This window comes from Trichechus manatus, unplaced genomic scaffold (assembly GCF_000243295.1).
Source record: "Trichechus manatus latirostris isolate Lorelei unplaced genomic scaffold, TriManLat1.0 scaffold00110, whole genome shotgun sequence".
NCBI classification, from domain to species: domain Eukaryota; kingdom Metazoa; phylum Chordata; class Mammalia; order Sirenia; family Trichechidae; genus Trichechus; species Trichechus manatus.
In genome coordinates, this window is record NW_004444046.1 from 3,291,098 (window position 1) to 3,301,560 (window position 10,463).

At 37.7% G+C, this 10,463-nt stretch overlaps 1 protein-coding gene across 1 annotated transcript in view; it reads left to right on the forward strand.

The window, feature by feature from the left end:
- Window positions 1-10,463, forward strand: part of LOC101341596 (EGF-like and EMI domain-containing protein 1) — a 749,998-nt gene that overhangs the window by 693,633 nt on the left and 45,902 nt on the right. The window contains 3 exon segments of the mRNA XM_023737953.1: window positions 2,871-2,934; window positions 2,936-2,973; window positions 5,171-5,293. Of these exon segments, the coding sequence (XP_023593721.1) occupies window positions 2,871-2,934; window positions 2,936-2,973; window positions 5,171-5,293 (225 nt within the window).

Genomic DNA, 10,463 nt, shown 5'->3' on the forward strand with positions numbered 1-10,463 from the left:
TTTGTTAACTTTCTTTGTGATTACCTTGGAATTTACCCTTATCTTCCTAGATTTGAACCAGTCTATTATTACTTGGTATCACTTGACTTCCTCTACATTAGAAGGTTCTATACCTACACTGTTCATTCCCTCTTTTATTGTTCTGATGTTGTTGTCATTTACAGATATCCCTTTTGTAATTCTTTTGGTTTTGCATAGTCCTTAAGAGTTCATTTCCTAGGTTGGTACCTGTCTAGTACAATCCTGTGTCCTATATTCAGCAAGGCTGAATCTTTATGGAAGCAGACTGCCACCTCTTTCTCCTGCAGAGTGGCTGGTGAGTTTGAACCACTGACCTTTCAGCTAGCAACCCAGAGCTTAACCACTGTACAGCCAGGGCTCCTAATTATCCACAAACACTTCCAAAAAATAGAAGAGATCACTTCCCAACTCATTCTTCGAGGCCAGTAGTGCCCTGATACCAAAACTAGACAAAGATATCATTAGAAAGAAAACTACAGACCAGTATCTCTTATGAATATAAATGTAAAAATCTTGAACAAAATACTAGGAAACCAAATCCACCAACATATGAAATAGATTATACACTATTTTCAAGTGGGATTAGTCCCAGGAATATAAGATTAGTTCAACATCTGAAAAGCAATCAGTGTAGTACATCATGTCAATAGAATAAATGACAAAAATCACACAATCATCTCAATAGACGCAGAAAAAGCTCTTGACGAAAACTCTTAACCCTTTTAGGATTAAAAAAAAAAAAAAAAAACACTCAACAAACTAGGAATGAAGGGCACTTCCTCAACCTGATAATGGATAGCTGTGAAAATACCACAGCTAACATCATAGTTACTCATGTCAGACTGAAACCATTCCCCTCTAAATTCAGAATATGATAAGGATGCTCTCTTCTATCAACATTGTGCGGGAGGTTCTAATCAGGGCAGTTAGGCAAGAAAATAAAATAAAAGGCACCCAGATTAGAAAGAAAAAGTAAAACAATCTCCATTTTCAGGTAATTTGATCTTATGTGTACAAAATCTCAAAGAATACACTAGATATATAAAAAAAAAAAAATTTTAGACCTAATAAACAAATTCAGCAAAACTGAAAAATACAAGATCAATACAAAAATCAAATGTATTCTATACTATCAGTGAACACTCTGGAAATGAAAGTAAGAAAAAAAAATTCCATTTACAATAGCATCAAAAAGAATAAAATAGGAGCAACTGGTGGGTTCAACCGGCTGACTTTTTGGTTAGCAGCTGAGTGCTTTAACTACTGCACCACCAGGGCTCCTCTATTCTGTATAGTATCAATGCACAATCTAGAAACGAAAATGAGAAAAAAAAGTAAGAATAAATTTAACAAAAGAAGTGCTTACACTGAAATTTATAAAACACTGCTGAAAGAAATTAAAGAAGACCTAAATAAATGAACAATCACCCATCTGTCAGTTTGTTGTAGTGTGGTGACTTACATGTTGCTATGATGCTGGAAGCTATGCTACTGGTATTTCAAATACCAGCAGGGTCACCTATGGTGCATGGATTTCAGTGGCGCTTCCAGACTAAGATAGACTAGGAAGAAAGGCCTGGGAATCTACTTCCAAAAATTAACCAATAAAAACCTCGTAAATCACAAGAGAATACTGTCCAATGTAGTACTGGAAGATGAGCCCCCTAGGTTTAAAGGCACTACAAAATACATTCAAACATACCCGCAATCATGAAGATGGTACAGGACCTCACAACATTTCGTTCTGTTGTACATAAGGTCACCATGAGTTGGCGCCTACTCATTGGCAACTAATAACAATGACAACAAATAAATGGAAAGACATCTCGTGTTCATGGATTGGATAACTTAATATTGTTAAGATGGCAATACTTACCAAATTGATCTACAGATTCACCAGAATCCCTATCCAACAAGGAAATAGAAGAATAGTGATTATTGTGTATACCACAACATATACCATACGTATATAACTTGTATTTTGTATAAAAAAAGTCTAGAAGGATACACAAGAAACTAAAGCCTTTATGTATGGTAGTGATAATATTGGAAGTGGATGAATAGGGAACAGTTTGGTAGCTTTGTATATTGTTTTGCTTGTTATACTCTGTGTGTTATCTAAAAAAAAAAAAAAAAAAAGGTATAGAGCAGGTTGGGTTTTGGAGTGGGGCAAGTAGAAATTCTGTAGTCCCAACTGCTTGATAAAATGTATGACTTCCAATTACACCAGATCCAGAGACTATGAATAAAACCGATTAAGACAGGACCCGTGAAGGGGAGAAGGAGGCCAGCTGACTTACTTCCAATGGGATTTAAACTTCTTTATTACCATCCCCAAGGCAACTGTAGCTAGAGATCTTCCAGGGTGTGGTAGCTCCAGCCTGCCTTCTCCTCACGCTGGGACTATGCATCCAAAGAGAGAGGGAACCTGGAGGAAGCAAAAGGGTGTACCTAAGGATGATCCTGCTACTTAAAGGAATAGAAACAGTGGGGAGAAAAGGAAAAAAATGCAAAGTTGTATGGAGGAGTTCCCACTCAACTCTCTCTAACTTGGGTTGCCAAGAGCAGGAGATATGCTTTTGGGAGGAGTGAGATTAAATTAATTCTTCTGTGGCCTTGATCCACGTTAAGTTTGTTCAGATTTTGGAGTCCAGGTCTCAAAATGGGAAAGCTTTTGTTGAATTAGTTCCATCTGAAACGGAAGGACTTTCCGGAGTCCTTACCGTCTTTATGTAAGAAACTTAATAGCTCTAGTTCACTCTAGTTCACCATTCTCTCTCCACCTTTTCAATCTGTGTATCTTTCTAAAGTGAATGAATTATTAACACTCACTGCTTAATTGCTCTCAGAGATGGACCCCTGCACAGGTGGGAATGGATGTGCCAACATCTGTCAAAGTGAGAGTGGCGTGGCTGGGGTACCAGCTGCCTGAAGACAAAAAGGCCTGTGGAGGTAGAAAACTGAAGCTGATGGCTTAACTGTGTAATTGTTTGAAATTTTGTGATAATTCTGTTTTCAACAGACAGAACAGGTAGGAGGAAAGGTGTTTTCATTTATGCTTAAAAAGGAACATTTAAATTCTTATTTGATGATTCTGAAAGGTATTTTTATGATGCTATAAAAACTCAATGGAATTCTTAGTTACAATTAAAAAAAAAAATGACCTGGTGTAGTTTCAGAATTTATGCTCTTTGTTTTCTGTTTCTTATTCTGAAGCGAATCCCAGAATTAATATTTCAAAACTCCCATAACCACACAGGGAGTTTTTCATTATAGGCTACAGAAGGTGGAGACAACCTTTGAAAAGCAAAGTAGTGCAAATGAGTTTTCTCAGAAGTTAAGAATAATTAAAATAAAAAAGAAACTCTATAAATACAAGGTTATACATTTCTGTTTCCTAGAAATAGCAAAACAGACACACTTCAATTCTAAGATAAAAGCAATAAATTATTCCATGACCAGGACTGATAAATGAAGTCAGTCCTGTGGGACAGTCTTTGTTTTAATAACTTTTGAGAAATCACAGAATCTTTCAATTTTATCATGACATTTTCATGAAATGAGAAGCAGTTTATTTGGATTAATTATAAAAATACTAAAACGTTTCCTGATTTATGGGACTGAGAAACATTTTGAGAATTTGGAAGAGAATTAGACATAAAAATTAGTGTTCAATTATTTTTTTTTCTCTAAACCAAAACTAAGACTTTCCACAGATGGTGTTAACATGCTTTTCTGACAGAGACCAGAAATGCCTTAGTCCCCTGTTTCTGCAGTGCCTAGCATATATATACATGTCACTGGGTAGTGCAAATAATTTGCACTCAGCTACTAACCTAAAGGTTGGCAGTTCAAACTCACCCAGCAGTGCTGTGAAAGAAAGTCCTGATGATCTGTGTCCATAAAGATTACAGCTAAGAAAACCCTATGGAGCAATTCTACTCTGTAACACATGGGGTTACCATGAGTCAGAATTAGCTTGACAATTGCGTGTGTTTTTTGGTATAAATACTTCATATATAGATGTATATACATACACATATATAGACAGAGACTGTGTGTATATACGTATACACACACACATATATATGTATATAGCCCCTCTCTCTCTCTCTCTCTCTCTCTGTATATATATATACATATATTTGGAGCCCTGGTGGTACGGTGGTTAAGAGCTTGGCTGTTAACCAAAAGGTTAGCAGTTTGAATCCATCAGATGCTCCTTGGAAACCCTATGGGGCAGTTCTACCCCGTCCTATATGGTTGCTATGACTCAGAACCGACTCAGCAGCAACGCGTTTGTTTTGTGTTTTTTTTTGTATATATATATATATTATATATATATATAATATATATAGTATCTTCAAATTTTTATTTAAAATCTGATTTACTAGAAAGCTTCTCCCCAAATTTGTTGCCTACTTAGGGTTTTACCAGCATGTTAAAGAATAAATATTTGTCTTAAGAGCCCTGATATGATGGCATACAGGAGAGTACAAAGAAAAAGTACTAGCTGGGGAAAAGGTGGTAAAACCTACCCATTTAAAGGAAGTAGCAGGGATTAGCTTGGCCACAACCCTGAAGTCATGCTGATTAGAAATGGCTATTGGTGTAAGAAGAAAGAGAGAGGGTGCCAGTGTTTAAATGGCACAGCCCTGTGGCAGTCATATGTACAACACATATGAAGGCACAAAACATACCTTGCCCCTGACCACATGTATTGTCTACTGTAGATCAGGAAGATGCCATTTTTGGTTAAGAATGTGATATATGTTCCTAAAGAAAAATTACAGTATGTCTACCTGTATTATTAAGGTATAGACCGGGTTATTTTTTGTCTGTTTTGTTTTTTCTTTCTTCCAGCTAACAGGTATTGGTAGGTTCTAATAAATAGAAGCAGCCCTGGTGGTGCAGTGGTTATGAGCTTGGCTGCTAAGTGTTTGGGATCCCAAGACCAACACTGTAGAGTTAATGTCCTAAGCGGCTGATTGATTTGCAAATGCCCCTTTCACACAAAGAAGTTGGAGGCCATGTGTGCTCTGCTGTTATACTGCCTGTGGAGGAATGCCCTGGTTCTTTTTTGTAATTTGCAAATGTTAAGTCTTCATTAGCACTCAAAGATATAGCAAATGTGTATCTCCTTCTGCAGATATAAATGAGTGTGCTGAAGGGCTTGCTCCCTCTGGCCATCACTGTGTGAACACTACGGGATCATTCACTTGTGCCTGCCACCCTGGCTTTGAGCTGGGAGCTGATGAAAAATAGTGTTACAGTAAGTGGTGACAATCACAACCCAGGAAATGTGTGGCATTTTGCAAGAATTAAACAAAAGTACAACACTGAATCTCTTCCAGAACAGAAGCTGCTAAGAATATTTGCCACCTGGTGGGGGTGAGAGGGCTTAGAAGTCCACCCACCTTGTTGTATAGATAGAAAAAAGGGGCCCAAAGTCAATAGAAAATTATTTGCATAAAGACCTGCCATGTAGAAGGCAAGGAGTAAGTCTCAGGTCTTCTGGCTTGGGACTTGTTTAGCCCTACTCCACTTCTTGTGAAGAGCTGGCCTTCCTTCATCACCTCTGCCCTGCAGTATTTTTAGACCACAATAACCCCAAACATAAAACTCAAGGAAAGGGAGCTAGCAGGAATGAAGAAACCATCAGTACACGAAGCAGCTCTAGACTGTAACACCATGCCTGACACTTCTTGGATACTCTGAGTACCTTCCGTGTAGGTCCTTCTCCCTCTCCCATTTCCATCCACGATACCACTGTAAGCAGCTCTGTCCTACTTTGCGTTCTCTTTCACTGACTCACCCTGCTACCCATTTCCTTCAAACATTGTGAACCATGTTTTCTAATCTTGGATACTTCCTCACCTAGGCTCAGTTATACAAATTAACATATTCCTTGTTAGTATCCTCTGTCTTTAAAGATCTTGTCCAGTATCTCCTGTCTTTAAAGCACCCTCCCATGGGCCCACTCTACACTCCCCCAATATTTTTTTATCACTATCACCAATGTCTTCTCTTCCTCACCTTGGATTCTTTTATTAGACCACAAAAATCAGGTTTCTATCTCTACCCATCCCCTGGTAACCCATGACCTCCATGTTGACAGATTAAACGGCAAGGTCTTTGGTCTTATCCTGCTTGAATTCTCAGCAGCTTTCAACACAGTTTACTACCTCTATTCTTGTTGAAACACTTTCTTCTCTTCAATGTTACCACACTCTCCTGTTTTTCCTCTCCATCTCTGCCCCTCTCTCTCAATGTCAAATATATTTCTATTTTTACCCCTTCCTTTAACTACATGTTATTATGTCAAGCTATCTACTCAACATCTCCACTTGTGTGACTGATAGGCCTTACAAACTTGATGGGTCCAAAACAGAACTACTGGTTTCTGGTCTCAATTCCAAAGATGCTCTTACCACTTCTTCACATCTTAGTAAATGGCAACACCATCCATCCAGTGCTGAAGCCTAAAATCCAATGACATTAAATTGAATAATGACTGAGCCAGGACTTGAACTAGGGTCTTTTGGCTCCAAATATACTATCCTTTCAACTTCACCATATTTTTATATACCTTATGTGTTTATTATTAGTCTTAATCAAGGAAGAAGAATAAAGATAATGATAAAATAGTTTAATGTTCTTGCCTAAACTGCCTCATAAAGAGATATTCTTTAAAAAAACCCAAAACGGTTACTAAATTCTTCATTGTCCTCCCCTCAATAAAATTCTACGTTTCTTTAATGACTGGTTTGCCAGCGTAGCCTTAAGATCTATTGGTATATTTTTACTGCTTAAAGACAGTGAAGTTTTGCTATCGTGATATTTGCCTTTTAAAGAGCAAACTAAATAAGGTGGGAGAAAAGAATTAGGATATAACTTCTTCTGAAGTCAGTCTTTTCTCTGAATGCCCTGAGGAGTCCTTTCAGGCACAGAGAAATGTGGACTGGTTTTTCTTTCTTATTAATATTTTGGCTTTTTAATGTGGCCAGAGGTTTAGTGGATGAGCACATTTGACAAATGTATGAAATAAAACCTGTTGCAATCTGATTGGTGCACTCTTAGTTATGAAAAAGGGGACTGTTATTGCTAATGAGTTATAAAGTACAGGCTTTCTATAGAATTTACTTGGGAAAGCAATTTGCCCTGGAGTTGAATACATTTGGTAGAAGTATATTTTTACATTTATTTCCCTTATGTGAATATTTGGCTGAGTTCTTTCTGCAGTCCTCACCAGACTCAATATTTACTAACTGACATACAAAGCTTTATTGGTGAAAAACTGGTACTTTGAGTTGTTTTGAAACCTGGGGGTGGAATAAATCTTTTCAGAGCATTGTAATGTTTACAATGAATTACGTGTTTTTCATATAACGTGTACCTTTCAGGATGATACTTGTTTTACATTCTTCCCAGGAAAGGTTTATATAATTTCTACTCAGACGCTTTCTAAACACTTGATGGTGTTAGCCACTGAAGCCTCACTGTGTGCTATGAATTAGTATCAATTTTGGGATTAGAGATTAGAAAAACTCGAGACATAGAATGATTAAATAAGACTCCCCTGAGAATACCAAGCAATATGATATATACTTGAACTTAAGTTCCACAAATATTCAATGAATATTTTATCTATCAAGTAAATAATGATTATTTGCTACCTATGAAAAACTATAAGAATCACTGATTTTTTTAAGGAAGAGAGTGAAAAATTGTTTATTACCTGGATCAAAGTCTCAATATCTTGCTTGGCTTACGTCTAATGGGCTGTCACAGGTTTGAGTATGCACTTGTTTTAAACTCATATATTTTTAAAGGGAGTTACAAGAGCATCATTTATATTTAAATTAAATTACCACCACCAATCATAGAATTGCAATGATTCAATATCACAGGAAAATAGCAAGAAAAGAAGGAAGGAACCTACACAAAATTTTTCAAATGGGCACCGTTGTCAATTTTCCCCTAAAAAATTTATTAGTATTGGGAAATTTATTACAGTTTTCAGTGCCTTAAATATAATTTAATGCAGGGGTCAAAACTCTAACACCAGTACAGAACAGGCAGGACACATAAACATGTAAAGCAGACCGGTGTAGAAAAATAGAGTTGTGGAGACTGGGTTGAACTGGAGAGGGAGTTCTGAAGAGGACACCCATTACTCAGTTCCAACTATGGCCCAGAGGGAACATTATGCTAGTGTGGCTGAATTTGCTGGTTCATGTAACAAGCGTTTATGAAACACCAGCCACATGATAAGCACTGTTCTAAACACTGAATACAATGGTGAAGAAGACAGACAAAGTCTTATGTTCTAGCAGAGGCATAGAAAATCGGAAAGTAAACTAACAAATATGTGCTATATTGTCATACAGTGATAAGAAAATCCAAGCAGAGGGAGCAGTAAGAACTAAGACCCTAAGAAGGGATGGCCTTGGTATGTTAAGGAAACACCTAATAAGCCAGTGTGGGCTGGAAAAAAATTAACAGGGTCGGGTTGGGGGAGGGAGGTAGGCAATGACGTCAGATGGTAGACAGGGAGAGGTAGGAGTCACACTGTAAAGGACATTATAGGCCAGAATGCTCCTAGGAAGCAAAGATGGTGAGACTTCGTCTCATGTACTTTGGACATGTTATCGGGAAGGACCAGTCCCTGGAGAAGGACATCATACTTGGTAAAGTAGAGGGTCAGCAAAAAAGAGGAAGATCCTCAAAGAGATGGATTGACACAGTGCCTACAACAATGGACTCAAGCATAGAAAAGGTTGTGAGGATGGTGCAGGACTGGGCAGCATTTCGTTCTGTTGTACATAAGGTCACTTTAAATCGGAACCGACTTTACAGCACCTAATAATAACAATAGGCAAAGGCAAGAAGTTTGCATTTTATTCTAAATGTAATGGGAAGGCCTTGGGTGGTTTTGAAGAGGAGTAATGTGTTATGATTCCATTTTTAAAAAAATCATGGTGACTACTCTGTAGAGAATAGACAGAGTAAAATTAAGATTAGTCACCCAGGTGAGTTATGGTGACTGGGAATGACTTTTACTGAAATATAGACTCCCAAGGGAAGATAGGTTTAGGGGTTGGACAGAGGATGCATTTGGAAATCACAAGTTCTATTTTGTCCATGTGAAGTTTGAGGTGCCAGGTAGAGATCATACCCAGACAGTTACATAGAAAAGTTGGGAAGTTTGTAGAGTTGTTGGGGTTGGAGCGAGTAGCTCGTCAGCATGCAGATGCTAATATTTAAGCCATGGGCAGGATGGGAATGACCTATGCGGCAAGGTAGCTAGACGAGTAGGCAGATGATTGACACTGGGAACTTCAACATTTAGCAACTAGAATATTAGAGAGAAGCAAGAAAGAAGACAGATAAGAACTGTCCAATAAGGTTTGAGGAAAACCTAGACAATGTGATTTCCTGGAAGGCAAAAGAAGAAAAGGTTGAAGAGGGAGTGACCGATGGTATCAAATATTGCTGAGAACCAAACAATGTGACAGTAATTGGAGAGTGACGTGGGATTTCGGGACGGTTATTTTTTATTTTAATTTTATTTTTTTAAATTAATGGACAGTAAAATTGACTTTTTTGGTGTATGGTTCTATCAGTTTTAACTCGTGTTGATTAATGTAGCCACCATTATAATCAAGATTCAGAAGAGTTCCAGCCCCAGAAAACTCCCTTTACTGTATTCTGTTTGTCACCAAACCCCTGCCTTTGGCAAATTTTGAGCTGTTCTCCATCACTGGAGTTTTGGTTTTTCAAGAAAGTCATATAAATGGAATTGTACTGTGTGTAGCCTTTCATTCAGCATAATACCTTTGAAACTCATTCAAGTTATCGCTTTTATCACTAGTTTCATTTTTCGATGAGTAGCGTCCCACTGTGGAGTCCCTTGTTGGTGCAAACAGTTAAGCACTTGGCTACTAACCGAAAGACTGGCAGTTCGAATTCACCCAGTAGCACCTTAGAAGAAAGTCCTGGTGATCTACTTCTGAAAGATCACAGTCATTGGAAAACCTATGGAGTGCAGTTCTAATCTGAAACACATGGGGTAGTCATGAGTCAGAATTGACTTGACAGCAATTGTTTTTTGTTTTTGTTTTTTATTCCACTGTATGGATGTACCATAGCTGGTTTATTATTCACTTGATAAAGGACATTCAGGTTCTTCCCAGTTTTGGGTAATTATGAAGAGAGCTGCTATAAACTTTTGCATACAGTTTTTTGTTTGAACTTAACGTTTCTATTTCTCTTCAGTAAATACCTAGGGGTGGGACTGTGGAGTCGTATGGTAAGTGTATATTTAAATTTATAAGAAAATACCAAACTGGTTTTTGGATTGGCTGTAACATGGGTTATTGCTTTTTATTTTGATGCTTTGTTGTTTGTGTGATGTTTGCTCGATGTTGTTGTCCCTTCCT